The sequence below is a fragment of the Amblyomma maculatum genome, chromosome 6 (genome assembly GCF_055883805.1).
Source record: "Amblyomma maculatum isolate TAMU_Amacu chromosome 6, ASM5588380v1, whole genome shotgun sequence".
Lineage (NCBI taxonomy): Eukaryota > Metazoa > Arthropoda > Arachnida > Ixodida > Ixodidae > Amblyomma > Amblyomma maculatum.
Window position 1 is genome coordinate 156,963,177 of NC_139349.1, and position 19,351 is coordinate 156,982,527.

General features: G+C 44.4%; 2 protein-coding genes across 3 annotated transcripts in view; both read left to right on the forward strand.

The window, feature by feature from the left end:
- LOC146187130 (uncharacterized) overlaps positions 1-8,193 on the forward strand; it is an 80,318-nt gene extending 72,125 nt beyond the window's left edge. For both annotated transcript variants that reach the window (XM_084607582.1, XM_084607583.1), the window contains 2 exons: positions 1,503-1,848; positions 6,197-8,193. In XM_084607582.1, the coding sequence (XP_084463708.1) occupies positions 1,503-1,848; positions 6,197-6,517 (667 nt within the window). In that variant the 3' untranslated portion in view covers positions 6,518-8,193. The remainder of the gene's footprint in view (positions 1-1,502; positions 1,849-6,196) is intronic.
- A 6,457-nt stretch (positions 8,194-14,650) lies between these two features.
- Positions 14,651-16,423, forward strand: LOC146187132 (uncharacterized). The gene has a single exon (XM_084605762.1). The coding sequence runs from the start codon at positions 14,667-14,669 to the stop codon at positions 16,182-16,184; it is 1,518 nt and encodes a 505-aa protein (XP_084461888.1). The 5' UTR covers positions 14,651-14,666; the 3' UTR covers positions 16,185-16,423.
- The last annotated feature ends 2,928 nt before the right edge of the window (positions 16,424-19,351 follow it).

Consider the following 19,351-nt stretch of genomic DNA (forward strand, 5'->3'; position numbering starts at 1 on the left):
TTTTTCACAAGCGAAAAGTTCTTATTAATGGCCTGAGCAGCTTTTTCTTGATACGTTGATCTTGGCAAGGCAACAAAGCCGCCCACTTTATCAGCCTGTAAAAGACAAATCTAAAAAACTTCACAATACTAAGCAAAGGGTCTTTGGCACACGCGGGTCTATTCTGCTTCACATTCTTGGCAAGACAGTCTATTGCTTCCAAAAAGCAACATTCGCGATCTTCTTGCGGGGCCTTCTTTGCTATGCTTCTGTTCTAAGCAGTGAGTTCATGAGGAGGAACATGAGGCTCCAGACTGAACTTCGGACCCTTTTCAAGCAGGCTTGAAATGTTGGAGGGGATAGAGGCACCTTCCATGACAATTAGGCCGCCTCTTCGATGTAGCGGCTTCTTCGGCTTCCCCATTGCACTAAGGATCCATCTAAGGTTACAATTCCACCAGATCTCTGTCATCCGAGAAGCTTCACGTCTCAAAGAGATAAACCACCTTTCTGCTATACATCCTGGGTGCTGAGTATAGGCGGCAACCCTCAGCCAGTCGAAGTAAACCGCACTTGTCGCCCCAGTTCAGGTCGCAGAATCTTCAGCACTCTTTTCACATGTCCCCACGATGGTGAACTGGGGCCTGCGTGCTGTGAACGTCGGCATGTAGCGTCCATAACTCCATAATGGTTGTGTGCCTCAAATCACTACTAGTAAAGCAATTACTAAAACCATTCCAGCCACGAGACTGGTCGAGTGGTTAAAACACTCGGCTAATGAAAGGAATACCCAGATTCATACCGGATCATGGTGGTTGCCTTCGAGCATTTGCTTTCCTCAGGAAACAAGATTTTCATTTCTTCTAACTATCGCACTTCTCGGTTGACACCTCAAACGCGCCCACAGACGTGACACGTACCGACGCAAGCATGGGGCACCATTGAACGAGGTACGTTTTTAAGTCCGTGCTGCTGTCTGCTGTACTCAGCAGCAGCAGTGAGCATACATTAATGTTCCTCATGTCGGTGTCAGTGCGATCGCTGCACCAGGTCAACAGTACTGTGCACGCATCTTCCAAAGACTTCTTCGAATTGCGATTCACTGCGGCGCGTGGGACGAGTAAGCTCGTGTTGATCGATGTCTGTCTAGGCGTCCTCCATATAAGCCCATGCGGACATATCATTCAGCGAGGCTGATGCGAGGGAGGCGCTATGTGTTAAACGTAGGAAATGAAGGCCCTGAGATAACTACTAAAGCCGAGAGGGAGGCGCTATGTGTGAAACGTAGGAAATGAAGGCGCTGAGTAAAGCAGAGGAATGTATCTAGACGAGAGGATATGGCCAGTAATACTCATTTCATCCTAACGCTACCATAATTAATGAAAAGGTCCTGACTTTTTTTCAGTTCTTTCGGGGCAGAATTGTATTGATCACCCGAAAATGTGGTGCACATCCACCTAGCCACTGCTGCTGCTTGGTATACTGTCTCCGAAATAAATAATATTGGCACTTCGTTCTTTCAGGAACTTAAGCCTGCTTCTCGACTGGCCTGAAAACAGCATCGGCACCGTGCTGCGATCTCTCGAACAGAACCGCAGCGTCTCGGTGCTCAACTTAAAGTGGACGACGTTCAGCAAGAGGGCCTCCAAGGCTCTAGGCCGGCTGGTTGAGCGGAACCGCATGCTACACAAGCTTTTTGTAGACCTAAAAAGTGAAGCCCACGGAGGCGTCTCGCAGCTTCGCACCATCTGCCGAGAACTCAAGGAGGCCGTGACGTTTAACCGCTTCCTGACCAACGTGGCCGTGAATACGCGAACCGGCAACGGCGTCACAGACTTCGTCATTAAGGACGCTCTGAGGCGAAACAGGGTGAGCGGTCATTTCGCCCTCGAGGGCTTTATCATTTTACTGTTTATGAAGTTAATATTTAGAGCGTAGGCTATACTGCTACCATTCTTGTTTACTCATCTCCATCTAAGTACCAGTTTCATCTGCGTCTCGCCAACGCAGCGCCGAAAAAAAAAACAACCATTGCCATGACTGGGTTTTAAACCCACGTGACAACAAACAGATCGGTTCCCCTGAACCAGGGACTGCAGTAAACCCTATCCTATTGCCGTTTTCTGTCTCATGCCTTTACTTCAAAGAACTGCAGACTGGCCGAATTCTCAAGTGATCCAGTTTACAGACAGGCAACACATGTCATTATAAAATGTTTAAATTGATTACCTTCTTCAATAGGCCCCGAAACTCGGGTATACATACCCGAGATTTCAAGATATCATTTATAAGTGACGTAGAAGCTTCCCGAATTACTCCCGGACAGCTGCATGAAGATCACCATGCCGAACAGTCATTCGGCCTTTCCAAATGGTATGCAATCCTAATAAGATTACCGCATCATATGAGAATATCGCCATTCCCCACCAACAGAAACCGAATTCTATGAGGATTTAAAGGCACATTGTTTCGTGTAGAGTTCGCAGTAAGACATCCCAAAAGAAATCTACATCCCAACAATCTATAAACACAAGTTCAATAGCATCCGGGTTTTTACATACAATGGAGTTAACGTCCCATCGTACATGGAATTCCTTTTACGCTATCCACATCTTCGTGGGAAGACCTCCCCCCTCCCATGAAATTAAAAGAACGTTTTCTCAGCAGGCAGTACAGGTATACATTTTGCCCGTTTCAGAGCATTGTGCCCCGGCCAAGAAGAAATCTCAGTTCAATCTCGAGGTAAACTGCACAGAAGAAAAGACAAAACTATTTCACTGTAGAACCTTTTTTGTTTAATACTAGTTAAGTATTTCAATGAGCATCCAGTATGTAAAAACCGTGATGGTTGGACTATTTCACGAAAATATTCATACGTTCCACCAGTGACTTAACAAGCAGTTGATACAACGAACATTGACAAAGCTCTTGCTAATCGTAATTGAGAAACGGAGCATAGAAATGGATTCGATATATCTCGTAATAATAAGAAATGGTTCACATAAGAGGTTGGACCTCAAAAATAAGTATGACAGAGGAAATCCACCAGAACTACGCAGCGGAAATGGTTCGGTCGGCTCTTTTTCTCTTGGGGCCCAGATAAAAACTGAAAGGGCCCTGCGTAGTTTTTGTTTAATCTCGAGGAGTGCGAAGCCAGCATCACATACCGTACTTTGGAGAAGAAAGAAAACCCCTAAAATATAGCGGTTGCTAAACAAGCGGTTGGTCAAATTGTCGTACACACGCCCACTGTCCAGAAAAGATCATCATCGTCATCAAGTTCTAAATGCAACACACTATCGCATTGTGTAGTGAACATTGTCGTCTTCATGAATTTCGATCTGAATGTCTACGTTTAACTTAAGTAAATACACCATTTACACACGCCATCTGGTAGAGCGCGGGCAAGGTCCACTAGCGTAGTGTGGTTCGAATCCACCAGGTGACGCAACAAAAGAGACGGCGTGGCGTAAACGAAGGCACTCTCGCTAAGAGAGAGAAAGCAGCCGTGCTAGGCAGGCTGTCGAGACCACCAAACAACAAGCTTTCCAAGCATGGAATCGTGCCAAGATCGAAGCAGTAGCAGAAACTGCGTCCGCGGCTAATGGCTAACGATCGTGAAACTTGGTTCAATGACAGTTAAACCTGTACGATTTATATAGCGACCGGAACGTTTAGTGGTCCCTGTCCCGTTCTTTTCTTGTGTGTGTGCGTGTTGTCTTGGCGCCTTTAACTTATAATGAATAGGCACCAACTAGCCCAACAAGAGGTTCAATGAATGGTAGGCCGACTAGAGTAAAAGTGGGTAGCCGGCGCTCGTCACATAAAGGAAGTGTAAAGCTTTATGGATTGCAAATTGAACTTGTTGTCAATAACCAATCAAGGCCATATTAAAAACAGTGATTATAAGGCGCATTTGAGGTTTCTGGCTCGTTTTTGGCATGTTGTTTTGTCGTAATCGCGAACTCCCAATAAAGTGCGCTAAGTGGTCCCAAACTTTTACACCTGACTGCAAGTAATGCCCCATCACCGTTTTCGCCAATGTTTACATGAAGCCTGAGCCTACACCCGATTCTGCAGTGAAAGGCGGCGTGTTGCGTACATATTTCTCATCCAAGAAAGCTATATCGTCATTTTTATAGTTCTTGTCGCCCTCAAAATACGTTTGACGCATGAAATTGCTACACATTTCTTGTGCTCTTCTCTCGTGAGGTCAAACAAAATCGCGAGCACTTTATTACAGCTTCAGCAATATGTGCTGTTTCGTGAAACGCTGTAGTGCGCGCTTTGACAACACCCTGTCTCCCAAAATCAAAGGAGAGAATGCGAGAGGATGTGTAGACGCATAACTCTTTTCCAGAAAATTACCCCCGCAAACCTGCACTCGAGGCCCGGTGATGGCTTGTACTGATTGCAAAACAGCGGCGGTCAATCTTTAAGCTCTAAGAGTCGAGCCGGCATATCCTGAAACAACGCCGCCTGCTTTTTGTCGAGCTGCTGGCCAGGACACTGCTTCAGAGGCGAAGCTTAGAAAAAAAGCCAGGGGAAGAAGGTCTGTTAGCTCTGCCAAGATGGTGACCTGTGAAAGCGTGACCTGACGAGGCAACTGTGACCTCGTAAGGCCTAACATCCTATTGTCACAGTTCCTTCTTTCATTCTTGAAAGAGAAATAAAGAAGGGAAAGCGAAAGTGGTGGGGCGGTCGCACGGAAGCGGACACTCATAGGGCGAGGGAAATGTCAAAGGAGCAGAAACGACTCGAAGTACCCGATAATGTACCACCTGAAGTCATGTCGCCTAGATCACTGATTGAAAATCAACCTCCCACATAAGTCGAATTGTCAAACGTTCTTCTATAAGAGGTCAGCATCTAGAAAGAGGAAAGGAGGTAAGCCAGAAGGGAAAAAAAGAACAGCACACATGTCATGAATACCACCACTTTTTTTCGGGACTATTTTCGGTTGCCTCCGATGTAGTGAAAGTCAAACGATGACGCGAATTATTATTCCTCGTCATTTTCACGCCTGACTGAATGGTTGTCGCACATGGGACTGAAGCACATGTGCGCGCGCTAGCAAGCATAGCGTTACGTTTGCAAATACATGGAGCAGTCCGTATCGGGATGAGCTCATGTGCGTGTAGCTGTCCTCTTTATCTAATCAAGTCAGTGATCTGTACCAACGCACAGTAAGACTCGGTAACCGTCATCTCTTGTCATAATGAACAGCAATAAGAAGGTCCAGTATGGATCAAAAAGAAGTTAACACGTCATTGACATTTCCATTGCGATCGCAGTTGAAAAAACGAGCACCTGTCGCTGCGTAGCAATTTTTCGCAAGCCACCGAGTGGTTGTAGCTGCCACCTGGAAGACATGAAGCTATATGTTTGATTAGTCAGGCATATATCTCAGCTTATCAATCTTTATTGTTCCTGCAGGGACATACAAATTTCTATCCATGTCATCGGCATTTCCTTCCACTTCATTATTCGCTCGAACCGCCTGACGTTGAAACATAGTTAAATGAAAACTGTTAAACACTGGAAACGCATTGTTCCTCCTTCTGCAAGCTACAATAAAAAAAAAAAGAATCTCAAAAGGTTCTCGTCGCATTTCACACCAGACTTTCGAACTTGAAATAAATAACCTCATAGGTAAATAACCTTGAGGTAATGAAACATAAGGTACCACAGATCTGGCCCGGGTTGCTGGATTGAGTGGGCTGCAGCAATTGCAGTGACGTCATTACCTGCAGGCAGGTATTAAATTAATTGTCGTAAAATATATTAAGCCCCCCCCCCCCCCCCCCCCCCTTGTTTACCCCACAGAATATCGCGGGGTCCTTACTCTGATATATCCTGAGAGTAGATCCCTACATGTTTGAGCATTCGCTTCGGCATGGTCTAGGGATGGCGGTTCAGTTTCGAATGCCGCTGAGTAACACTGTTTCCAATAGGTATAATAACTTTCCCTGGCTTGGTCTTCAGTGCCTTTGGAATAAACACTGATAAATTGATCTCTCATCCCACCTTCAGTTTAAGTACAGCACTGACTGTTTAAGATGCTTTTACGGCAAAAATTAACACAATTATTATAATCATAATTCCTTTGATTACGCAGATTCCGAATAACGGCCATTTGCAGCATGCCACCGAACGTCAGCTCTCGTGCAAAGGCGTTCTCATTTGTTTTTCTTACTCTCCCGTCTCTGCAACGCAGATTCTCTTCAATCAAGCTGTCCACTTTGTCAAGGGGTCCGACAGTAAGAAGGATGCTCTGGCATTCGACACCTTGCAGTACTCTCGCACTGTTCTCACGGACCTTTGCAAGGACTCCGAGGAAGAAGCTGCCGCAAAAGAGAAAATTGACAAGGCTCGAATCAGACTGGCCGTCAACTACTTCATCTACACGGGCGTCGTCAAAGCAAAGATAGCCTGCTATCCCCATCCGAAAGGAAAGCCTACGTTCAACAAACTAGGGAAGGATGTCCACGCTCTCATCGCCTCCTACCTCAGCCTGACAGATGTCATAGATATCTAACGCTGAGGTCTAATGAAGACATTCATTCTGACGAATAGAGAAAATCCTCAGCGCTGTAGACTCTTGGCTAATCTCATTGCTCGAAGGGCTTCACGAAAAGCCTTCTTATCCCTTACCAAAAGGCATCCCCGCTTTCCTAAGTACACCCGTATTGCGTTTCATCCATTTCATTGACTGTTCATGCTTTTAACAATCATTGATCTCTTTTGTTTCAGCCTAAAAATTTGTTTTCCTATGTAAACCTATTTTCTTTTATTACTCTTCTGAGATGGTTTTTTTAGCGTTCGTATAAAAAATATTGTTCCAAGTGTTCCAAGCAGCACCTGATAATGAGCAAGGCATTTTATCTGATGGTCCCGTCATCATGTCACTTTCTTTGTATATGACGAAATCGGACTGGTAAGAAATATTATTGACATAATTTTCAGTTAGTGCCCTCTTATTGTTTTGTGCGATTAACTTCAGTTCTGTAATCTCATATTATACATTGCCATTTTAAATTCTTTCGCTTAAGCCTGAGCACAGTACTATTGAAAGGCTTCTCTATAGTTCTTGATTATATATTTTTTTCATTTTAATCATTTCATCTTCTTCAGTCAGCATTTGCTTGTGCCCTCCAACATTACCATGTTACAGAGATTGTTTAGTTCGTAGCATCAATATTTATGGAATAGCCTTACAGTCCACATCCTAATAAAAATTCGATGGTGTCCTATGTCAGAACATTTCCTGGTTGGTCAATTGAAGTCGTGTGTTCATGGGACAACGCAAACCTCTCCGCAGATCAGCACTTGGCTTGGCCAGGTGGCCTTGAGAGGTCCTCGATACCTCTGCAAATAAAAATTAGGAGGACGCAGCCGCTTTTACTGGCATGACGCAATAGAAAGCGCTCACTGGAGATGCTTTTTAACTTTTTAATTTTTTATTAATACTTGGTTCACAGGAAAGGAAACGCGCAGTATCTGTCACACTATGGACACCGTAAGGGAAGGGGGGAAGGTGGGTGTAACAGCGGATAGAGAAAGGGGTGCAGTACTGCAGGGCTGCGGAGTAATTTCGACCACATGGGGATCGTTAACGTGCATCAACAACACACAGCACACGGAAGCCACTTCGTTTCGTCTCGGTCTAAACGCAGCCGCCGGCAGTCTGGATTGAACCCGGGTACTCCGGCACAGTAGACGGGCGTCTTACCTCTGTAACAATCCGGCGGGGTAAATTGTTTTTTCTTTTTTCTTTTATAGTTTTGGCTTATAGCCGGCCGGGCGATGACGTCACCGCTAAGCTCGGATGCCGCTTTTCGAAACGTGGTGGAGGTAGAAACATTTTATTGCCATTGGAACAAACAGTGGAGGCGAAGTCCCCTGCATGGCACTTCAGTGCACCCTGACTACATGGGAGACACCCTTATAAGGCAAAAGAAAGTCCTTGGACAGCAATCCGCCTGATAGCACTGGAAATGATCTTCCATTCGTCTTGATTTAAAGTGCTCTTGTGTTAGTGCGAGTTCAGAGTAACGCACTGTTTGCGTTTGATGCAACTTCGGTGAACTTCCCCGTCAATGGTATGACGCAACAGCGTTTTACGCACAGGGACTATGTGTGTTTTTTTTTCCACTTTTTTATGCCTTAACTTTTTTTATACTGGTACTTACATCTGTAAACATTGGCTTTCCACTATGCATTGACTTTTGTATCCTACTTTTTCCAATGTTTCATTGTTTCAAATATTTTAAATAAATTATCAGTTACACATTTGAAATTTTCTTAATCATCATTATTAAGCATTGAGTTTTGATTCCGAGCGTTTTGGCACCTTTGCTTCCCCTTTTTTCAAATTTTCGTTTTAATTTTAGTCCATGAATTCATCACTTACACGCTATACAATTACTTAATTAGCATATAAGCTGAGCAGTGGGTTTGTATTGTGCCCCCTTATTTTGTTATTTCTTTCTTTGTTTTCTATTCATCAATTATTCAATACTTACGATGATTTCATAAGCTTCCTATCGCCTATCATACACCAATCAATCGCAAATCACTAGAACCACAAATTACCATTATACAATTTTTTTCACGCAGCCCACAATTATTTTTACATGCGGTGCCGACAACTCCAACTAGTCCTACGACACCCACGGTGTTTCAGCCGAATGAGTTAAGCTAGCACTTAAATGCGTTGTCCTCCTCCTCCTCCTTAACATACGTTTGCAGCAGAAATGGAAAGTCACGCGTCAGCGCTCATTAGTCGTTGCGGCTTCTAACGCCAGAAGACCATGGGACATGACCGAGTCGGCAAGTGCTCTGCCAGGGCATCAGCAGGGTTGTAACGACAACCTTAGTGTTTCTCAACCGCTGCCCATTGGGCCGTAATCTAATCGCACACCTTAGGAAATGTTAATGTAGCCATGTGTTCTTTTGTGACACTGATACATTGCGTATAACAATTTGTACTTGCTTGATATTGTCTAAGACAATAAAGAACATCTTTCGGAACATGTTCAGTTCAGTTCAGTCGTTCAGTCGTGTCCGACTCTTCGTGACCCTATGGACCATGTCACGCGCCACGCTTTCCGGTCTGCAGTGCCTCTGCAGTGCCTCTCATCTGCAGTGCCTCGATGATGCCATCTAACCATCGCGTTCGTTGCCTACCCCTTCTCCCTCAACCTTTCCCAACATCAAATCTTTCTCCAGCGACTCCTCTCTTCTCATCAGATGACCAAAGTAGCTGAGCTTTAACTTTAGAATTTGACCCTCCAATGAGCAGTCAGGGTTTATGGTCGACAATATGGACTGATTTGATCTTCTGGCAGTCCAAGGAACTCTCAAGAGTCTTCGCCAGCACCCCAATTCAAACGCGTCAATTCATCGGCGGTCAGCCTTTTTCACAGTCCAACTATCGCATCCATACATCACAACTGGAAAGACCATAGCACGAGTTATACGGATCTTGGTTAGCAGACTAATGTCTCTGCTCTTGACTAGGCGGTCAAGGCTAACCATTGCTCTCTTTCCCAGAAGCAGGCGTCTCCTAATTTCATGGCTGCAGTCTCCTTTCGAGGTAATCTTGGAGCCCAAGAAGAGAAAATCTGTCACAGCTTCCACTTCTTGTCCATTGATGCTTCAGTACTTGATAGGGCAAGACGCCACGATCTTTGTCTTTTTAATGTTCAGTTTAAGCCCCAACTTCACACTATCTTCTTGTACGCGCATAAGAAGTCTCTTGAGCTCCACTTCACTTTCTGTCATTAAAGTGGTATCATCCGCATATCTAAGGTTGTTGATACGTTTTCCAGCAATCTTCACCCCAGCTGAAGACTCGTCCAGACCGGCCTTCCTCATGATGCACTCTGCATATAGGTTAGATAGGCAGGGCGACAGTATGCAGCCTTGCCTCACTACTCCTTTCCCAATCGAAAACCGATCAGTAAGACTATGCCCAGTTCTGACTGTGGCCTCTTGCCCTTCATACAGGTTCCTGAGGAGACAGATGTGGTGAATTGGAACTCCCATCTCTTGGAGAGCTTGCCACAATCAGCTGTGATCTACGCAGTCAAACGCTTTTGCATAATCAATAAAGCAGAAGTAGATGGGTTTCTGGAACTCTCTTGCTTTTTCTATGATCCAGCGAAGGTTGGCAATTTGGTCTCTAGTTCCTCTGCCCTTGCGAAACCCAGCTTGCACGTCCGGAAGCTCTCGATCCACATACTGCTGCAGCCTACCTTGGAGGATTTTCAACATCACCTTGCTAGCATGCGAAATAAGCGCGATCGTGCGGTAGTTGGAACAATCTTTGGCACTGCCTTTCTTTGGAATGGGGATGTAAACTGACCTCCTCCAATCCTGTGGCCATTGCAGGGTTGTCCAAATCTTCTGACATAATCTATGCAGAATGTTAACAGTGTCATGGTTGAGGTTTTGAAGCTACTCAGCTGGAATGCCATCAATTCCGCTAGCTTTGTTCTTAGCAAGGCTGGCTAAGGCCCATTCAACTTCACTCTTCAGGATGCCCGGCTCGAGATCAGTAATCACAACCGTCTAATGTTTGGTTTGCACATTCGGGTTCTTCTTGTACAGATCTTCTGTGTATTCCTGCCACATCTTCTTTATCTCTGAGGCTTCAGTGAGGTCCTTGCCTCGTTTGTCCTTTATCACGCCCAGCTTAGCACAGAAGCTTCCTTTGATATATTTGATTGTCCTATACAGAGCTCTTGTGTTCCTTAATTGGCTTTTATCCTCAACTGCTTGGCACTGTATGTTCAGGAAGCCATTCTTATCTCTCCTTGCTATTTTCTGAAAATTCGCATTGAGAACCTTGTATCTTTCTTTCCCCCATAACTTTTGCCATCCTCCTTTCCTCAGCTATTTGCAAAGCCTCTTCAGATAACCAGTTTGCTTTCTTGCATTTCGTTTGCTTTGGAACTACCTTAGTAGCAACTTCTTGTATCATATCACGAACATCAGTCCACATCTCTTCAGGCTCTCTGTGTTCTAGATCTAATTCTTGAAATCGATTCCTCACTTCCAAAGCATATTCTAATGGAATTTGATAAAGATCATACCTGAAAGGTCTTCTAGTTTTCTGCGTTTTCCTCAATCGAAGCTTAATTTTGGCAACAAGAAGCTGATTATCGGTGCCACAATCGGCCCAGGCCTTATATTTACTGCTAGTATAGCGCTTCTCCATCTCTGCCGGCAAAGAATATAATCGATCTGATTTCTGTACAGACCGTCCGGTGAAGTCCATGTGTACAGGCGCCTCTTGTGCTGTTGAAAATGAGTATTCGCTATGGTCAGGTTGTTTTCTTGACAAAACTCTACTAGCCTCTGCCCAGCTTCATTTGGCTCGCCAAGACCGAACTTGCCTATAATTCCGGATATTTCTTCACTCCCGACTTTAGCATTCCAGTCTCCTATGAGAAAAACGACGTCTGATAATAGGGTGCGGTCTAAAAGGCATTGTAGGTCCGCATAAAATCTCTCAACGTCAGCTTCTTCAGCAGTAGTGGTCGGTGCATAGACTTGGATAACTGTTATGTTGAAAGGGTGACCTTGGATCCGAAGTGAAATCATTCGGTCGTTTTTGGGGTTGTACCCTAGCACTGCGTTGCCCATTCTTCTGTTTACTATGAGAGCGACCCCATTCCTTCTCTTGGATTCGTGCCCACAATAAAAGACATAATGGTCGCCGGAGTTAAATTCTCCCATTCCGGTCCACTTGAGCTCGCTGATATCCAAGATATCAATGTTCAATCTGTCCATTTCTCGCTTGACGACATCCAGTTTACCTTGCGTCATAGATCTTACATTCCATGTTGCTATGTGATATATCTCCTTGCAACATCGGACTTTCCGGTCGCTTCCCGACACATCCACAACTGAGCGTCCTTTTGGCTTTAGCCCAGCCGCTTCATTCGTCCTTGAGCTACTAGGAATCGCCTTTTGTTCATCCCCAGTAACATGCGGGACGCCTTCCAACCTGGGGGGCTCATCTTCCGGTGCCATATCATTAATGGTATTGTGACTGGCCATAGGGTTTTCTTGGCAGAAAATACTAGAGTGGGTTGCCATTACCTTCTCCAGTGAATCACATTTTGTCAGAACTCACTGCCGTGACCTGTTTATCTTGCGTGGCCCTACACAGTAGAGCTCACGACTTCATCGAGTTTCGCAAGCCCATCCGCCACGACAAGGCAGTGATCCATGAAGAGGTCGGAACATGTAGGCAATAATTTATTAGGCTGAGAGTCACGAAATGTGCGCATATTTTTGTTGAGTCTGTGCAGCGTGAAGAAGGCGCGCGCGTAGCGTCGCGCATGGTGTGGCGGCGCGTAGAGGCTACCAGAAAATTGGACAAACGTCTGCTTTCCCGCGCAAGGAAAGCTCGTAGCCTTGCACGCGTCGGCTTCATTCCCTCCTCATTATTCGGCGGCGACGGTGACTCACACGGCCAGAGAAGCAACCGGATTTCTCCAGAAGGATCGGGCGAAGCTGGCCAATGACGACTAGCGTCTCGGCGTGAGGACGCTGGCAAAATGAAAGTTAAGGCCCTACTCCGTGGGGCGCACGAGAGGCGCACAAGCAGGGCGCCTAAGTGCCCAGTGCCGTGCCCTGACAACGCTGGAAAAAGTACGCATCTCGATGGGGCGTCTCTGGTGCGCGCTCTCCTGTGTTGTTCCAAGACTTCGTAGGCTAAAACCGGCCGAAACATTTCGACTGCTACTTGAAGCTTGTCCCGGAGCGACTTCCAGCGCCTTTGCACACGCTCGATGCTGTCAGCGCGATTACAGCACGAGGATTTTTAAACCCATTTCACTTATTCTATTCTTGCCGTAAACAATGCGCTTATCTGCGCGCGGTGCTCCCGGCAGCACCTCAGACGCCACTTTCCCCACATAGCTTCTTTAACTTGCTACAACAGACGCTTGGGCAAGTTGGCAATCCATTGAGGGTGTTCAAAAACCTTAATTCCTTCGCTGTTAGGGTCACCGAAGCACTACTAACACAATCATCTACCCTCGCAATCTCAGTGGCTTCCAGAATTTCACGGGTTAGCTGATTACGGTGTTTCTTTATCCCTCTCGTTTGTTCGAATTGTGGCGTGCAATTATCACAGTCCCTGCAGTGAATGCCGAGGTGTCTTTTCACTGCTTCGTACACATAGCAGTGATGCTTATTTGAGGCGCTCATTGAGGCATCGTCCCGTCTGCACGATATATTGTTTCCCGCCAGAAAAAGAAATGGAATAAACACCTTCCTGTCAGGGGGCAAATTAATTTTTGTGCCTAACTGAGCAATGTTGTGCAACGAACACAGCGTTGTTTACCTTCTTGCATGTTTGTTTCTTGCATTAACGTTAGTGTCGATCAGGACAAGAAAGTCATCACTAAAACGGAAGCACTCCACAACCTTCGACCTTTGCAAATGATTTCTCGGCTTCCTGCCTTTTTGCGCTAAAAGATGATTACTTAGCACGGGTGCAATACACGAACCAATGCAAACTGCCGGTTTGGTTTAAGAGGATCGAAGGTTGTGCAGTGCTTCCGTTTCGTTATGATTTTCTTGTCCTGACCGACACTAACGTTAAGACTTTGAGACAATTATGCCGGACAATAAATCTATTTTCGAAGAGTGCCTTCATTCGCTGAAGTTAACCTATGAATTTCCTAAAGATAATGCAATCAGATTTCTTGACCTCAAGCAATCTTTTTCGCCTAGTCATACATGCTGGATGTATGAACCACAAAACACTAAACCGTTATTTCCACTTGCATCATTTCATTCAAAACTGGTGAAAAGAGCCGTTGTCAAGTCCTGTTAATGAACTTAAAAAATGATTCTTCCATTCTATGAAAGCCAGCTTCGATTATCAAAGTGCCGGGTAACCCAAGCAGCTGCTTGTCACTAAAGAGTCCATCGCGCCGCTGGTGTAGTATGGCAACGCTCCTATGCAACACCATACTACACCAGCTTGACCTAGAGAAAACCTTCGACAAGGGGCCGCGTGATGTCTTGTTATCAGTTTCACGGCATGCAAATGTGGGCTCAGGTATTTGCAAGGGAGTCGCAATAGCGTACAGGGGGTGCCCGAGGCACCTGATAGTAAATTAGAGGGTGGGTGAGCGCATACAAGTGCAACGCTCTGTACGTCAAGGCTGCCCCCTGTCGACATTGCTTTTCTGCTTGTATATTGAACCATTTTGTCTGAGCATTATCGAGAGCAGCAGTGTCCAAGGTTTTCGTTTGCATGCAGCAGAGGTCCACATACTCGCGTATGCCGATGACATAGCCGTCTTCTGTACCGACTACGAAAGCATTCGCAATGTTGTCAAATTGGTGAAGGACTTTTGTTCTTTGAGTGGTAGTGCTGTGAACTACATAAGTGCCTGGTTTTCTGGCATGAAGAGTGGCTCACAACACCTACGAATTTCGTGAACATGCCTTGGATAACAACCCCTGTGAAGTATTTAGGAGTTCCACTGGAAAACTACCGAGACAGTGAGTCATATTGGAACCAGCAGATTTTAGAACTACGTGAGAAGGCCGACAGAATAAAAGGATTCGGTTGGTTTATGTTTGCACGTGATACGATTTGTAATTTATTTCTTGTTACCAAGATATAAGGGCACGGCAGCTGGGATTGCGCACAGATGGATAATCCGCTTGTCTTCCTCGTGCAGATCATCGCCAGCCTGCTGGTGATACCGTCAGGATGCCAACAACCACGTCAGCATTTCCAGCCCGAACATGTGCAAGTGCTACGGAACGACAATTTTGCAACGCCCCCGGTCCTACGATCCACGGACGAATTTTGGCACCTACCATCACCAACGACTAGCGGCAGCGACTGTGTGGCCTTCAAGCCATGCGGAGCGGCGCTGCAAGCTTCTTGGACTATAAAAGACTTGACCGAAGGATTTCGAACCAAAGGGCACGGCAGCTGGGATTGCGCACAGATGGATAATCCGCTTGTCTTCCTCGTGCAGATCATCGCCAGCCTGCTGGTGATACCGTCAGGATGCCAACAACCACGTCAGCATTTCCAGCCCGAACATGTGCAAGTGCTACGGAACGACAATTTTGCAACGCCCCCGGTCCTACGATCCACGGACGAATTTTGGCACCTACCATCACCAACGACTAGCGGCAGCGACTGTGTGGCCTTCAAGCCATGCGGAGCGGCGCTGCAAGCTTCTTGGACTATAAAAGGCTTGACCGAAGGATTTCGAACCAAAGGGCACGGCAGCTGGGATTGCGCACAGATGGATAATCCGCTTGTCTTCCTCGTGCAGGTAAGAAAGCGCTTTGGGAAATGTTTTCGATCTAGCGAACGTTGCCTTGTTGTGCTGCCGTGCCCTGCGGTACTTCTTGACACAGTGTGCGATGTGGTGCATGTGATGAAATTGTTACTGCTTGCGGGTGACGTTGAGAGTAATCCTGGGCCTGACATGGCAGAACTTTCGCAACAGTTACAGAATATAGCAGATGATATAAAGACAATAAAAGAAGAAAGGTTAACATCAATAGACAACAAACTAGAACGTCTTACTCTCCTTGAAGACAAACTTTCGTCATGTACCGATCATATTGCCAATCTTCAACAGGTCGTATTATCTCTGGAATTAAAGCTAGACGATCTTGAGAATCGCTCCAGAAGATCAAATCTTATTATTTATGGCATCCCTGAAAAGGAAGAAGAAAATAGCGAATCCCTGGAGCGAACTGTAAATGAAGAAGTTTTGAAAGAATCCCTAAAAATGGAAGAAGTTGCAATAGAACGCATTCACAGACTAGGTAGACCAACGGAAAACAAAACAAGGCCTGTAATACTAAACCTTCTAGATTTCAGGGAAAAAACGAACATTTTGCGCAACTGTCACAAATTAAAGGGCACCGAGTTTACCATAAGTGAAGATTTTTCGCTTCGTGTCCGCGAAATCAGAAAAAAGCTATGGAAATACGGGAAACCAAGAAAAGATCGCGGCGAAAAAGTGTCGCTGGTTTACGACAAACTAAAAATAAACGGTGAACTTTATTTTTGGGACAACGAAAATTGTGAAGTGTTACCAGTTGCAGCTCCTCCAGTTACACCTTCACTAACCGAGACAAAAAACCAAAACACAGGTACACGGACTCTACGCTCGCGCCGTCCACAGCGTCCCAAATAACCTTCGTGAACATTAATGCGCGTAGTATTATCAATAAGGTCGGTCCCCTAGAATCCTTATTATTAGGTTTAAAGCCAGAATTCATGGCGATAACTGAAACATGGCTAACAAAAGAAATTAAAGACTTTGAAGTAATTCCCCCAAATTATTCCATATCACGCAAAGACAGGCCGACGCGAGGCGGAGGCGTGGCATTATTGATAAGAAAAGATATAAGATTCCTTACGTTACCTGAAGTTGAAGGGGTAGAAGCCATCTTTTGCAAACTCTGCTTTTCTGATTCTACCATCGTTGTTGGTTGCGTCTATCTTAGTCCTTGTTCTGATCCTATCATACTCCAATCATTGTATACGTATATGCAACATCATGTTAAGGGGGCGAGACTAATACTTTTAGGTGATTTCAATCTTCCTGATATTAACTGGAACACCCTGCACCATAATTCACCTTGCGCCGATGTTGTTTTTGATATAATGCTTTCTTTTAACCTTTCGCAAATCGTAACAGAACCCACACGTGTACAAGGAACCAGCTCCAACATTCTAGATTTAGTTTTCCTGAGTAGTCATTTCCCCTGTCAAGAAACCAATGTGGAAATTTTAAATGGCCTGTCTGACCACAAACTAGTAACGTGTTCTGTCCCGCATCACTATAATGCACCTTGTTTGCAATCAACAATAACGTATCCCGACTACAACCGAGCTGACGACACTACCATACTTGATACTTTATCGCACGAACTAACATCATTTCAACATCTCTCGGATGACATACACACTGATATAGAAACATTGTGGCAGAGATTTAAAAACGTTGTGTCATATTGCATCACTAATTATGTGCCTACCAAGACTAAGAGAATACGCAAACGTAATCCATGGATAACTCGAGCCGTAATTCATGCCAAACGAAAAGTTCGACGACTGAAAAAAGTGCAAAAACGCCATCCATCACCGAGAACAATTGAAAAATTAACCTTGGCTATCACTGATTTGAAATCCAAAATAAAAACAGCTAAAACGTTTTACTTTACTAATACGCTGACTCGCTTCTTAAAAGATGCTCCCCAAAAGTTCTGGCGTCACCTGAGCCCTAAATCAAGAAATGAAAACCAATCTTCTCCAGACGAAAACCGAAATATTGCAGCCGCGCTGAATAACTACTTTACTTCTATCTTCACTACAGACAACGGAACTACGCCTCGTACTAATTTTTGCTCCGGAAATTACCTAAAACCCCTTACCGTAACAGAAACAGGTGCCTTAAACCTCTTACTAAACTTGGACACAAAAAAAGGATCAGGGCCTGATGGAATCTCTAACATCTTCTTGCGTAGATATGCCGAATGGGTAGCAAAATTTTTGGTGGTACTCTTTAACAAGTCGTTGTCAGCGCACACCCTTCCTAAAGAATGGAAAATAGCTAAAGTGACACCTATACATAAAACAGGAAGCAAATCAGATCTCTCAAATTTCAGACCAATTTCACTAACCAGCACAGTATGCAAACTACTAGAACACATTATCTTAAAACACATAACAACCTACTTAGAAGAAAATCAAATTTTAACACCTCTTCAGCACGGTTTTCGGAAAGGAGTTTCTACAGTCACACAACTAATCGAACTTACACATGACATATCCTTCGCCATTGATCAGCAGAAACAAATCGACCTAATTTTCTTAGACTTTTCTAAAGCTTTCGACCGTGTATCACACTCTAAACTTATTATGAAACTAACTGCAACCTTTGGAGCTGGCCCCATAGTAGATTGGATTGTTGACTACCTGACTGACCGTACTCAATTCGTCGAAATTAGCAACGCGAGGTCCGAAACAGCCAATGTAACATCCGGTGTACCACAAGGCAGTGTTCTGGCCCCAGTATTATTTTTAATTTTTATAAATGACTTACCTACTAGTGTTTCTCAAAATATTAAACTTTTCGCCGATGACTGTGTACTTTACCAGGAAATTAACTCTGTCAATGACCATATAACTTTAAATAACGCCCTAACAGCAGTGACAAAGTGGTGTGAAGAATGGCAAATGACTATTAATGTTAAAAAATCAGTTACTTTATCCATAACCAGAAAGTTACATCGATCAGTTTTTCAGTACACATTAAACAACATTCCCCTTGCCTCGGTTTCCGAATATAAATATTTAGGCATAACACTGACCTCTGATTTCAGATGGGATTCTCATGTTAACATTGTCACATCAACCGCCTTAAAACAGCTATTTTTCATTAACAGACGCCTTAAACAAGCACCATCGGAAACAAAGCTACTCGCCTATAAGACATTTGTCAGGCCAGTTCTAGAATATGCCAATGTTGTCTGGTTCCCTTTCACTAACAAGCTTACTAAACAGATAGAAGCAGTACAGAGGAAGGCGGTCAGATGTATATATAACAAACACAGGTTGACAGACTCACCAACAGAACTACTCAAACAGGCAGGACTACTAACCCTTCAAAACAGAGCAAAACTAGCGCGCCTTAAAACCATGTACCAGCTAATACACAAACACTTAAAAATCGACACTTCAAGATACATATCAAAATCACAAACAAGACAAACACGTAATAATCAAGCTCACACTCTAAACGAGTTTTCATTCCGTACTGACACTTTCAAATATTCATACTTCCCTCGTGCTATACGCGAATGGAACACCTTACACACATCCATTGTTAATAATTCATCATTAAATGCTTTTAGTACATGTATGAAACATAAGCTACTTACATCTGACTAATTACTGTGTTCTTATGTCATTACGAATTTTTCTCCTTCCGTTTGTGTTTCACTTGTCGTATTATTTGTCCGCGAAAATCTTGTCATACGCTCCTCAGTCTGTCTTATTGCTATAGTATAATTTGTTATGCATAATTTTGGTATCATATTCTTTCATGTACTTGATTAATTACCATTACTATATTTTGTACCTCTGTATTTTTATGCCCTTCCTGTTACGATCCCTGATGGGATTAACAGTATCGAATAAATAAATAAAATAAATATGGCAGGTGTTCCGAATACTGCATTGTTCTCGTGAGAATGTGCAGAGATTTCACCATGTGTTCGCCATTTTTGGGTAGGGAAGTACTTGGGAGCGCACTCGCCAAACCAGCTTGTTTCATCGACGCCCTCACTGGAGGAG

Excerpts from the sequence above, each read along its gene's own strand:
- LOC146187132 (XM_084605762.1), top strand. The coding sequence starts at position 14,667 with ATGGATAATCCGCTTGTCTTCCTCGTGCAGATCATCGCCAGCCTGCTG.